General features: G+C 55.1%; 1 protein-coding gene across 2 annotated transcripts in view; it reads left to right on the top strand.

Annotated features, from left to right (window-relative positions):
• The window catches only part of capgb (capping protein (actin filament), gelsolin-like b), an 88,552-nt gene that overhangs the window by 69,298 nt on the left and 5,913 nt on the right, over nucleotides 1-13,341 (top strand). For both annotated transcript variants that reach the window (XM_085975846.1, XM_085975845.1), the window contains exons 6-9: nucleotides 4,643-4,792; nucleotides 7,495-7,587; nucleotides 8,890-9,022; nucleotides 10,077-10,165. In XM_085975846.1, the coding sequence (XP_085831972.1) occupies nucleotides 4,643-4,792; nucleotides 7,495-7,587; nucleotides 8,890-9,022; nucleotides 10,077-10,165 (465 nt within the window). The remainder of the gene's footprint in view (nucleotides 1-4,642; nucleotides 4,793-7,494; nucleotides 7,588-8,889; nucleotides 9,023-10,076; nucleotides 10,166-13,341) is intronic.

Below are 13,341 nucleotides of genomic sequence, written 5' to 3'. Positions count from 1 at the left end.
CAGCCCCTACAACCCTCCCTATCTCAGTAACCTCCTCCAGCACCTACAATCCTCCCTATGTCTGTATCCTCCTCCAGCCCCTACAACCCACCCTATCTCTGTAACCTCCTCAATTCCCTACCACCCTCCTTATCTCTGTAACCTCCTCCAGTCCCTACAACCCTCCCTATCTCAGTAACCTCCTCCAGCCCCTACAACCCTCCCTATCTCTGTAACCTCCTCCAGCCCCTACAATCCTCCCTATCTCTGTAACCTCCTCCAGCCCCTACAATATCCCTATCTCGGTAACCTCCTCCAGCCCCTACAACCCTCCCTATCTCTGTAAACTCCTCCAGCCCTACAACCCTCTCTATCACTGTAATCTCCACCAGCCCTACAACACTCCCTATCTCTGTAACCTCCTCAAGTCCCTACCACCCTCCCTATCTCTGTAACCTACACCAGCCCTACAAACTTCCCTATCTCTGTAATCTCCTCCAGCCCCGACAACCCTCCCTATCTCTGTAACCTGCTCCAGCCCCTACAACCCTCCCTATCTCTGTAACCTCCTCCAGTCCATACAACCCTCCCTATCTCTAACCTCCACCAGTGCCTACAACCTTCCCTATCTCTGTAACCTCCTCCAACCCCTAGAACCCTCCCTACCTCTCTAACCTCCTCCAGCCTCTAGAATACTCCCTGTGATAAAAATGCTAACTTCCGGGAAGTTATGTCATCACTTCCTGTGAACTATGAACTGTGAACTATGAACTGTGTACATACCTCACTTCCTGTCATATGTCACTTCCTGTTGGACTGGTATAAATACTGGTCTGTTCAGTATTGTAAGAGGCTTCTACCAGAGGCATGGTAAAGACCTCTCTTGTATATAGTGTGTTTATAAGTTACTTAAAGCTTACTTTAAAGTTACTTGATGGTAAGTCTCCTTTTTCTTACATCACTCCCTATCTCTGTAACCTCCTCCAGCCCCAACAACTCTCCCTACCTCTCTAACCTCCTCCAGCCTTTACAACACTCCCTATCTCGGTAACCTCCTACAGGGCATACAACCCTCCCTATCTCTGTAACCTCCTCCAGTCGCTACAACACTCCCTATCTCTGTAACATCCTCCAGCTCCTACAATCCTCCCTATCTCTGTAACCTCCTCCAGCCCGTATGAGCAACACTGTCTCTGTAACCTCTTCCAGCCCTACAACCCTCCCTATCTCTGTAACCTCCTCCAGCCATTACAAACCTCCCTATCTCTGTAACCAACTCCAGCCCTAGAACCCTCCCTATTTCTGTAACCTCCTCCAGTCCCTACAGCCCTCCCTATCTCTGTAACCTCCTCCAGCCCCTACAACACTCCCGATCTCTGTAACCTTCTCCAGCTACTATAACAGTCCCTATCTCTGTAACCTCCTCCAGCCCCTACAACCCTCCCTATCTCTGTAACCTCCTCCAGCCCCTACAACCTTCCCTATCTCTGTAACCTCCTCCAGCTACCAGAACTGTCCCTATCTCTGTAACCTCCTCCAGCCCCTACAACCCTCCCTATCTCTGTAACCTCCTCCAGTCCCTTCAACCCTCCCTATATTTGTAACCTCCTCAAGTCTATACCACCCTCCCTATCTCTGTAACCTCCTCCAGCCGATACAACTCGCCCTATCTCAGTAACCTCCTCCAGCCCCTACAACTCGCACTATCTCAGTAACCTCCTCCAGCCCCTACAACCTTCCCTGTCTCAGTAAGCTCCTCCAGCCCCTACAATCCTCCATATGTCTGTAACCGCCCCCAGCCCCTACAACCCTCCCTATCTCTGTAACTTCCTCCAGCCCCTACAATCCTCCCTATCCCTGTAACCTCATCCAGCCTCTACAATATCCCTATCTCTGTAACCTCCTCCAGCCCCTACAACACTCCCTATCTCTGCAACCTCCTCCAGCCACTACCAACCTCCCTATCTCTATAACCTACACCAGCCCTACAACCCTCCCTATCTCTGTAACCTCCTCCAGCCCCTACAACGTTCCCTATCTCTGTAACCTCCTCCAACACCTAGAACCCTCCCTACCTCTCTAAACTGCTCCAGCCTCTACAATACTCCCTATCTCTGTAACCTCCTCCAGCCCCTACAACCCTCCCTCCCTCTCTAACCTCCTCCAGCCTCTACAACACTCCCTATCTGTGTAACCTCCTCCAGCCCCATACAGCCCTCCCTATCTCTGTAACCTTCTCCAGCCCTACAACCCTCCCTATCTCTGTAACCTCCTCCAGCCCCTACAACCCTCCCTATTTCTGTAACCTCCTCCAGCCCTACAACTCTCTCTATCTCTGTAAGCTCCTCAAGCCCCTACAACGCTCCCTAGCTCTCTAACCTCCTCCAGCCTCTAAAACACCACCTATCTCTGTTAGCTCCTCCAGCCCTACAACCCTCCCTATCACTGTAACCTCCTCCAGCCCTACAACCCTCCCTACCTCTGTAACCTCCTCCAGTCCGTACCACACTCCCTATCTCTCTAACCTCCTACAGCCCCGACAACTCTCCCTATCTCAGTAACCTCCTCCAGCACCTACAATCCTCCCTATGTCTGTAACCTCCTCCAGCCCGTACAACCCTCCCTATCTCTGTAACCTCCTCCAGCCCTACAACTCTCCCTATCTCTGTAACCTCCTCCAGCACCTACAAACCTCCCTATCTCTGTAACATCCTCCAGTCCCTACAGCCCTCCCTATCTCTGTAACCGCCTCCAGCCCCTGCAACACACGCTATCTCTGTAACCTCCTCCAGCCCCTACAATCCTCCCTATCTCTGTAACCTCCTCCAGCCCCTGCAATATCCCTATCTCGGTAACCTCCTCCAGCCCCTACAACCCTCCCTATCTCAGTAACCTCCTCCAGCACCTACAATCCTCCCTATGTCTGTATCCTCCTCCAGTCCCTACAACCCACCCTATCTCTGTAACCTCCTCCAGCCCTACAACTCTCCCTATCTCTGTAACCTCCTCCAGCACCTACAAACCTCCCTATCTCTGTAACCTCCTCAAGTCCCTACCAACCTCCTTATCTCTGTAACCTCCTCCAGTCCCTACAACCCACCCTATCTCTGTAACCTCCTCCAGTCCCTTCAACCCTCCCTATATCTGTAACCTCCTCCAGTCCCTACAACCCTCCCTATCTCTGTAACCTCCTCCAGCCAATACCACCCTCCCTATCTCTGTAATCTCCTCCAGCCTCTAAAATATCCCTATCTCAGTAACCTCCTCCAGCCCCTACAATCCTCCCTATCTCTGTAACCTCCTCCAGCCCCTACAACCCTCCCTATCTCTGTAACCTCCTCCCGCCCTACAACCAGCCCTATCTCTGTAACCTCCTCGAGTCCCTACAATCCTCCCTATCTCTGTAACCTACTCCAGCCCTACAACCCTCCCTATATGTGTAACCTCCCCCAGTCCCTGCAACCCTCCCTATCTCTGTAACCTCCTCCAGTCCCTACAACTCTCCCCATTTCTCTAACCTCCTCCAGCTCCTACAACACTCCCTATCTCTGTAACCTCCTACAGCCCCTACAATCCTCCCTATCACTGTAACATCCTCCAGCCCCTACAACCCATGCTGTCTCTGTAACCTCCTCCAGCCCTACAACCCTCCCTATCTCTGTAACCTCCTCCAGCCCCTACAAGCCTCCCTACCTCTGTAACCTACTCCAGCCCTACAACCCTCCCTATCTCTGTAACTTCCTCCAGCCCTACAACCCTCCCTATCCCTGTATCCTCCTCTAGCCCCTGCAATCCTCCCTATCTCTGTAATCTCCTCTAGCCCTACAACCCTCCCTATCTCTGTAACCTCCTCCAGCCCCTACAACCCTCCCTATCTCTGTAACCTCCTCCAGCCCCTACAACACTCCCTATCTCTGTAACCGCCTCCAGCCCTACAACCCTCCCTATCGCTGTAACCTATCCCTGTATCCCTTGATTCACTTGACGAAAGGTCATTGACCTGAAACGTTAACTGTGTTTCTCTCACCACGGATGCTGCCTGACCTGCTGAGCATTTCCAGTATATTCTGTTTTTACTCCCGGAATCCCACTATCGATCCCGGCCTTGAATATACTCAACGATTCAGCATTCACAGCCCTTTGGGGTAGAGAATTCCATAGATTCACAACACTCTGAGTGAAGAAATTACTCCTTATCTCATTCTTTTATGGCCTACCCCTTATCCTGAGATTATGCCCCTTAGTTCTTGACTCCCCAGCCAGGGGAAAGATCCTCTCAGCATCTGCCCAGTCAATCCCCCTCAGAATCTTGTATGTTTCAATGAGATCACCTCACATTGTTCTAAACTTCAGAGAGTACAGGCCCATTCTACACAATCTCTCATCATAGGACAACCCTCTCACCGCAGGACTCAATGAAGGGAAAAAAATCGAAGGGCTATTGGGAAAGAACAGGGGGAGCGGGACTGATTGAATGGCTTTACCAAGGAGTCGGCACAGGCACTATGGGCCAAATGACAAGTTGGGCTGAGAGGGCTGTTTTTGTGCTGTACCTCAATGTAAGTTGTTGTAGTTGTGAGATGAGATTCCAGAAGTGTTGACCTTTCTCTGCGTCTCTCCGTTGACGAACCTGCTCCTGGTTGTCTCCACTGTCTTTCCTCAGACAATATTCCAGTGGTGCGGGGCCCAGTCCAACATGTTCGAGCGGCAGAAGGCCGGAGAGTTCGCCAGCTCGATCCGGGACCTGGAACGGCGCGGGAAGTCCGAGGTGACCATCGTGAGGGACGGAGAGGAGCCGGCAGAGATGACGGCGGTGAGTCAGGACTAACGGGCGGCCGGGGCGAGCTCGGGCCGGATGTGCGACGGGGAGAGCTTCCAGGAAGCTTTCTCGCTGGTGACAACTTTCCCAACGGGAGCGACCTCGCTCGACACTGTCTCAGCCAGAACCTGGCGGTCCGTCCACTCCCCTCCTCGGACCCCTCATCTCTCACCCCTCAGCAGTCCTCCCCTGCCCTCCCCTCCCCACACCCTCACCCCTCCCCTCCCCACACCCTCATTCCTCCCCTCCCCACACCCTCACTGCACCCCTTCTCGTACCCTCACTCCTCCCCTTCTCGCACCCCTCATCCCTCACCCCTCCTCCTCTCCCTTCCCCACACCCTCACTCCACCCCTCCCCACACCCTCATTCCTCCCCTCCCCACACCCTCACTGCTCCCCTCCTCGCGCCCTCACTCCTCCCCTTCTCGCACCCGTCATCCCTCACCCCTCACCACTCCTCCCCTCCCCTCCCCACACCCTCACTCCTCCCCTCCTCCCCTCCCCACACCCTCACTCCTCCCCTGCCCACACCCCTCCCCTCCCCACATCCTCACTCCTCCCCTCCCCTCAACCCCCTCCCCTCCCCACACCCTCAACCCCCTCCCCTCCCCACACCCTCACTCCTCCCCTCCCCACACCCTCACCCCTCCCCTCCCCGCACCCTCACTTCGCCCCTCCCCGCACCCTCACTCCTCCCCACCCCGCACCCTCACCCCTCCCCACACCCTCGCCCCTCCCCTCCCCACACCCTCACCCCTCCCCTCCCCACACCCTCACTCACTCACATCCTCTACTCATCCCTTTTCCCCTACCTCCTACTCCCATTCCCTCTCCCTACTCGTCCCTGTACCCCTCCACCTCACACCCCTACTGCCCCTCTCCCTCGACCCACTCGCCCTCTCCCTCCCCCTTTCCATCCACACACCCCCTCCCTCTCCCCCCCAATCCCTCCGCCGCCCTCTCCCCTTCCCCTCCACCACCCCTTCCCCTCTGCATGCCCTCCCTCTCTCACTCCCCCATTCCTCCTTCAGCACCCTCCCCCTGCTCCTTACCTTCCCCCTCCTCCTCCTCCTTCTCCCCCTCACATTCCCTCCCCTTCTACCTTCCCCACCCCTTCCCCCAATACCCATTTCAGAGACTCGAGCCTCATAGTCCAGGCCGACACTCCCGGTACTGAAGGAGCGCCGCACTGTCGGAGGGTCAGTGCTGAGGGAGCGCTGCACTGATGGAGGGGCAGTACTGAGGCAGCGCCGCACTGTCGGAGGGGCGGTACTGAGGGAGCGCTGCACTGTCGGAGGGGCAGGATTGAGGGAGCGCCGCACTGTCGGAGGGGCAGTACTGAGGCAGCGCCGCACTGTCGGAGGGGCGGTACTGAGGGAGCGCTGCACTGTCGGAGGGGCAGGATTGAGGGAGCGCCGCACTGTCGGAGGGGCAGTACTGAGGGAGCGCTGCACTGTCGGAGGGGCAGTACTGAGGGAGCGCTGCACTGTCGGAGGGGCAGTACTGAGGGAGCGCTGCACCATTGGAGGGGCAGTACTGAGGGAGCGCTGCACTGTCGGAGGGGCAATAGTGAGGGAGCGCTGCACTGTCAGAGGGTCAGTACTGAGGGAGCGCTGCACTGTCGGAGGGGCAGTACAACGGGAGCGCTGCACTGTCAGAGGGGCAGTACTGAGGGAGTGCTGCACTGTCAGAGGGTCAGTACTGAGGGAGCGCTGCACTGTCAGAGGGGCAGTACTGAGGCAGCACCGCATTGTCGGAGGGGCGGTACTGAGGGAGAGCTGCACTGTCGGAGGGGCGGGCACTGTGGAAGCGCTGCACTGTCGGAGGGGCAGTGGTGAGGGAGCGCTGCACTGTCGGCGGGCAGTACTGAGGGAGTGCTGCACTGTCGGAGGGGAAGTACTGCGGGAGTGCTGCACTGTCGGAGGGGCAGTACTGAAGGAGCGCTGCACTGTCGGAGGGGCAGTAGTGAGGGAGCGCTGCACTGTTGAAGGGGCAGTACTGAGGCAGCACAGCACTGTCAGAGGGGCAGTGCTGAGGGAGCACTGCACTCTCGGAGGAACAGTGCTGAGGGAGCGCTGCACAGTCGGAGGGGCAGTGCTGAGGGAGTGCTACACTGTCGGAGGGGCAGTACTGAGGTTGCACTGCATGTCAGAGGGCAGTACTGAGGGAGCACTGCACTATCGAATGGGCAGTACTGAAGGAATGCTGCATTGTCGGAGGGACAGTACTGAGGGAGCGCTGCACTGTCAGAGGGGCAGTACTGAGGCAGCGCTGCACTGTCGGAGGGGCAGTACTGAGGGAGCGCCGCACTGTCAGAGGGGCAGTGCTGAGGGACGCTGCACTGTCAGAGGGGCAGTACTGAAGGAGCGCTGCACTGTCGGAATGGCAGTAATGAGGGAGCGCTGCACTGTCAGAGGGGCAGTACTGAGGGAGTGCTGCTCTGTCGGATGGGCAGTACTGAGGGAGCGCTGCACTGTCAGAGGGGCAGTACTGAGGGAGCGCTGCACTGTTGGACGGACAGTACTGCGGGAGCGCTGCAATGCATTTCTCTCTTGGGGAGTTGAAGTCAGTGGGATACAGGCAATCGGAGAGTGAGCTGTACATGGTTTGTAGTATGATCTCGAGTGCTGGTTTTGATGGCCAGTTTTCAATCCCCACAGTCTTCTCACAGGGTGTGTGATCTCTGTCTCTCCAGGTTCTGGGCACTAAACCAACGCTGAAGGAAGGGAACCCACAGGAGGATGTCCAGGCTGATCAGTCGCACTCTCAGATGGCCAGTCTATCTAAGGTGAAGGTTGGACGATTCACCGGGGGAGGTTGGGGGTGGGTCGGGGTAGGGGCGGCGGGGGAGAGTTGGAGGGGTCAATACTGAGGGAGCACTGCACTGTCGGAGAGGCAGTACTGAGGGAGTGCTACACTGTCGGAGGGGCAGTACTGAGGGAGCGCTGCACTGTCGGAGGGGCAGTACTGATGGAGCACTGCACTGTCGGAGGGGCAGTACGGAGGGAGCGCTGCACTGTCGGAGGGGCAGTACTGAGGGAGTGCTGCATTGTCGGAGGGGCAGTACTGATGGAGCACTGCACTGTCGGAGGGGCAGTACTGAGGGAGTGCTGCATTGTCGGAGGGGCAGTACTGATGGAGCACTGCACTGTCGGAGGGTCAGTACGGAGGGAGCGCTGCACTGTCGGAGGGGCAGTACTGATGGAGCACTGCACTGTCGGAGGGGCAGTACTGAGGGAGCACTGCACTGTCGGAGGGGCAGTACGGAGGGAGCGCTGCACTGTCGGAGGGGCAGTACTGATGGAGCACTGCACTGTCGGAGGGGCAGTACTGAGGGAGCACTGCACTGTCGGAGGGGCAGTACGGAGGGAGCGCTGCATTGTCGGAGGGGCAGTACTGAGGGAGTGCTGCACTGTCGGAGGGGCAGTACTGAGGGAGTGCTGCACTGTCGGAGGGGCAGTACTGAGGGAGTGCTGCACTGTCGGAGGGGCAGTACTGAGGGAGAGCTGCACTTTTTTCTGATGAGACATTAAATCGAAGCGCCATCTGCCCTCTCAGGTTGACATTAATGATCCCATGGACACTATTTAAAGGGCAGGAGGGAGGTTTCCAGAGTGTCCTAGGCCTTAAAGACTTGTACTGCTATAGCGCCTTTCACGACCACAAGACGTCCCAAAGACTAAGGTGTTGTTGTATCAATGCCAGCTGTTGGTGTAATATCTCCAGTTGTTGTTGTTATCACCGCCGTTGTGTCGATGTAAGTTGTTGTTGTAGCAATGTCAGTTGTTGGTGTATCGCTGTTAGTTGTTGTACTGATGCCAGTTGTTGTTGCTCATAGTCGTTTGTGGGATCTTGCTGTGTGAAAATTGGGCAGTTCCTACATTACAATAGTGACTACACTTCAAAAAGATCTTTATTGGCTGTCAAAGCGCTGTGGGACTTCCTGAGGCTGTGAAAGGCGCTTTAGAAATGCAAGTCTTCCTTTTATTTGGCCTCATGGGTGGGGCGGGGCCTCTGGGGAGGGAATTCTGGGTGATGGGAGGGATTGACTGTTTAAACCATCTCATTGTGTTTCCCGACGCTTTCACAGGTCTCCGACGCGACTGGTGCCATGGCGCTCACCCCCGTGTCTGCCCAAAACCCCTTCCAGAAGGAGATGCTACAGTCCGAGGACTGCTTCGTCCTGGATAATGGAGTCTGCGGGAAGATCTACGTCTGGAAAGGTGATTGCGCCCTCATCCGTGGCATCCCTTCTCCCGCATGGTAGGACGGGTTCCCCCGGGCATGGTGGGCGCGATTTGCCCCTGTGCTGCTGGCAGGGCCTCGCCTGCCGGCAGGCACTGCTTTTCAACCCCAGTGTGTGATCCCAGTGCGTGACATCAGTGCGTGACCTACTGACCTCAGTGAGTTACCTACCGACCCCAGTGCGTGACCTACCGACCACGGTGCATGACCTACTGACCTCAGTGAGTTACCTACCGACCCCAGTGCGTGACCTACCGACCACGGTGCATGACCTACTGACCTCAGTGAGTTACCTACCGACCCCAGTGCGTGACCTACCGACCACGGTGCATGACCTGCCGACCCCAGTTTGTGACCTACCAATCCCAGTGTGTGACCTACCGACCCCAGTTTGTGACCTACCGACCCCAGTGTGTGACCTACCGATCCCAGTGTGTGACCTACCGACCCCAGTTTGTGACCTACCGACCCCAGTGTGTGACCTACCAATCCCACTGAGTGACCTACCGACCCCAGTGCGTGACCTACCGACCCCAGTGCGTGACCTACCGACCCCAGTGTGTGACCTACCGACCCCAGTTTGTGACCTACCGATCCCAGTGTGTGACCTACAAACCCCAGTGCGTGACCTACTGACCCCAGTGAGTGACCTACCGACCCCAGTGAGTGACCTACCGACCACAGTGAGTGACCTACTGACCCCAGTGAGTGACCTACTGACCCCAGTGAGTGACCTACCGACCCCAGTGAGTGACCTACCGACCACAGTGCGTGACCGACCAACCACAGTGCGTGACCTACTGACCCCAGTGAGTGACCTACCGACCCCAGTGAGTGACCTACCGACCCCAGTGAGTGACCTACCGACAACACTGCGTGACCTACTGACCCCAGTGAGTGACCTACAGACCCCAGTGAGTGACCTACAGACCCCAGTGAGTGACCTACCGACCCCAGCGAGTGACCTACCGATCCCAGTGCATGACCTATCGACCACAGTGGTTAACCCTTTATATCTCTCCCTTCCTGCAGGGCGAGGGGCAAACGGTGAGGAGAAACGAGCTGCCCTGAAAGTGGCCGAGGACGTGATTAACCAGAGGAAATATCCCCCCAACACCCAGGTATTTATGGACAGCTGCCCCTTCCCCGGCTTCCCCCTCTGCTCCTCTGGATCCTGATCCTCCTTTACTCGGGTCGTGAGTCCCCGTGGGCTGCGTTTTACGAGTTCCCCGCTCGCAACGCAGCATGTCCACGTGGCGACAACTCAGGCCAGGACTCCGGGGTCAGAGGTCTGCAGGGCCCCATTCTTACATTGCAGTTACCGGAGAGAAAATAGTGGCACAAATCGCACAATCACTAAGAGTAGTGACGCAGGTTAACAAGGCCATCAAACTGGCCATGGGGTCCAATTCTAGAGGGTTAGACTTGAAAAACAGAGAGGTTTTGTTAAACTTGTTTTCCACCACCACCCACCCCACAACCGCTCCTCCTGATCAGGCTAACTCAGCAGAGGCCGGGGATGGAGCCTGGGCCTTTCCTGCTCTGTGTGTGTGTGGGGCTCAGTACCACACCGGGTGTGAGACCAGCTCACTCAGCAGAGGCCGGGGATGGAGCCTGGGCCTTTCCTGCTCTGTGTGTGTGTGGGGCTCAGTACCACACCGGGTGTGAGACCAGCTCACTCAGCACAGTTAGAACATAAAAGATTTGGGGGAAAAATTGAGTCCCTCCCCCTTTGAGGTGCTAACTTCCCCGTGGTGCCACATTTTGCGCCCCAGAAAAATTTGTGCCCCCCGTGGCCAAATTTGAGCGGTAGCGCCCCAAGAGGGAAGCGAAGGCAGTACTGGAAGTGCTCCACCTCCCTCTTGGGGCACTGCGAGGGAACATCGTGGCTCTACGTGCCAGCTGGGTCACCGAGCCACCAGGATCGGAATACCGGCAAAAGGGCCTGGCACTCAAGAGAAGCGCCGGGTTCTTGGAGTGCAGCCGGCACTCCGCGGGGCGGCGGGTCAGGAGGCCGGGGGCAGGTGCTGGCAGGCGGCCAGCAAACAAAAATGGCCGCCCGGCACCTCGCCTTTAAATAGCGCCGCCCCGGCCGCAGGTAGGCTCCCCCCGACCCCGTCGGACATAGTGTCAGGGGGCGCTCCCGAAGATCGCAGCCGGGGCGCGAGCAGGGCGCTGTGCACGGTGATGATGTCATCGCCGGGGGCGCAGCGCCGCGGGGTTGTTAAGTATGTGTATTGTATTGAACAATTAACACAAAGACTTAAACGTATAACTCAAACAGGTCTTTACTGGTTGGAGGTAGGGACTATTCTGAATACAAGATTACTGCACAGTGCTTATATACCGGTGTGTTCACCCCCGGTATTACGTCTACAGCAGCCTGAGAAAGTAGTACATCTCTTAAGGTGGAACAGGCTTAAGCTCTCTTAAGGTGGAACAGGTTACATACACAACACTCCTCCCTTCTTAGCTTTATAGTCATCCCCCCCATTTAACATAACGTAATAACATTTATACATATATAACTTCATGTTTAACGTAACATATCACAGATTCAGTCTCTGCGGAAAACAGTTCACAGATTCAATCTCTGTGGTGTAGTCGGTTCACGTTACTCATTCAATAGTCCTTTCATGGATTTAACAGCTTGAACTTCCGAACTGATTTGGCTCCGTTCGGAGGGACCACGTGTGTGATCTGGTAGAGGTGATAATGGTTCAGATGGGTCATCTTCTGTTTTTACTTTTCCTTTTCTGCTTCTTGGAGACTCTCTGGGCTCCATTGTCAGCTGCCACAGCTGCCAGCTGCATGCGCAGTTCCTCCTTCTCTTCCTCCTTTTTTTGTAGTAGAGCCAGCTTCTCCCGATGTTCCGTAGACTTTCGGTGCTCCTCCATGATTTCTGTATGGTGGGAGTCGAAGTTACAAGTTGGGCAGGACAGGACATAGTAATATTCGGAGTCGTCCGCCAGGTCAGCGAGAGGGTCGTCTATTTCCTCCATACCCAGCTGGACGTTAGCCAGCTCTTGTTCCAAATCCAGACATCTTTCCTGAAGAGACTTCTTCATGTGTACCTCTGCCTCCAGCTTTTTCTGGGCTTTCAGCAAGTCGTTTACTAGTGACCTCATTTGTGATTTTAATACTTCAACTTCCTTTGGAGATTGATTGATCGGACTATGCAATCCCTCTACCGGAGCAGCTGTTTCAGCGGTCTGTTGTTCTACATTGACGTGAGTCAGCGTACTTTTGGCATCCAATGGCTGCTCTGTTGCAGTCGTTTCAGTCTGTGTCGTCACATCAGCCATCTCAATGACTTTTGAGAGCTCCGAACCCTTTTCCTTTGAAGATCGCAGCTCGTGTTCAAGTTTTTCCCATTTCAGAGTCTTGTCCCTCAGCATATGAAGGAGTTGGCTGACCGTTAACTCTTCTGACACCAGATTATGGCACGCACCTTCAGAACCTGAATCAGCTTTGATTCGTTCGGCCTCCTCGCGCAGATGGTTGGTGTGCTCCTGCTCCATTTTCTCCATCAGTTGCTTCTGTTGCCTTTCCAGATTCTCCCACTCTGTAACAAAGAACTTTTTTATTTCATTCATCTCTTGCTCAAAACGGCGAATCATTTGTTCTAATTGCTGTTGTAGTTTGAAATGGAGTTGAGTTCGAGCCCAGTGTCCCTCAAAAATGTGCATATCAGTAGACTTGACAGACTCAGAATTCTCTGTTAAACTATGTTGTTGTTGCTCAGTGGAATTCTGTGCTGAAACTTTGTCTTTTGCACATGGGTTGGTCTTACCATCATCAGTTCTAGAGTCTGGGCTGATTATCTGCACCGAGTTCTCACTCTTTATGGCTTTTAGCGAATGCCAGTCCATATTTATGTTTCTAAACCACTCCCGGCCTAGTAGTGGTGGACCTCCCTCCGGTAGCACATATAAGTCCATTATTTGACTTCCTTCGCCCTTGTTGGCCACTGCAACCTTTATTGTCCCGATGGGGTACACTCTCTGCCCTGTGTAGGTTGTCAATATAATCTCCGTATTCTGTAGGGGAATATGTTGGAATAACCTTCTGTAATCTTTCTTATTCATGACCGACAATGCCGATCCAGTGTCCAATTCCATTTTTACTTGGACTCCTTCTATCTGAAGAGTAACCCAAATTGTCTGGAGGTCTGCACCCTTACCAACGTTGAGTACCCTTAAGCTAGCCAGTTCAATACTGCTTAAGCCAGCCAGTTCATTACTGCTAGCGTCTGAATCGGACTCCTGTTCAGCCACCTTGTGTACTTTTGCGTATT

This window comes from Somniosus microcephalus, unplaced genomic scaffold, assembly GCF_052327205.1.
Source record: "Somniosus microcephalus isolate GS21.2 unplaced genomic scaffold, FLI_Smic_1.0 unresolved_chr2, whole genome shotgun sequence".
Taxonomy (NCBI): domain Eukaryota; kingdom Metazoa; phylum Chordata; class Chondrichthyes; order Squaliformes; family Somniosidae; genus Somniosus; species Somniosus microcephalus.
Note: the sequence above shows the minus strand (reverse complement) of the source record. Positions and strands in the feature narration are given on the sequence as shown.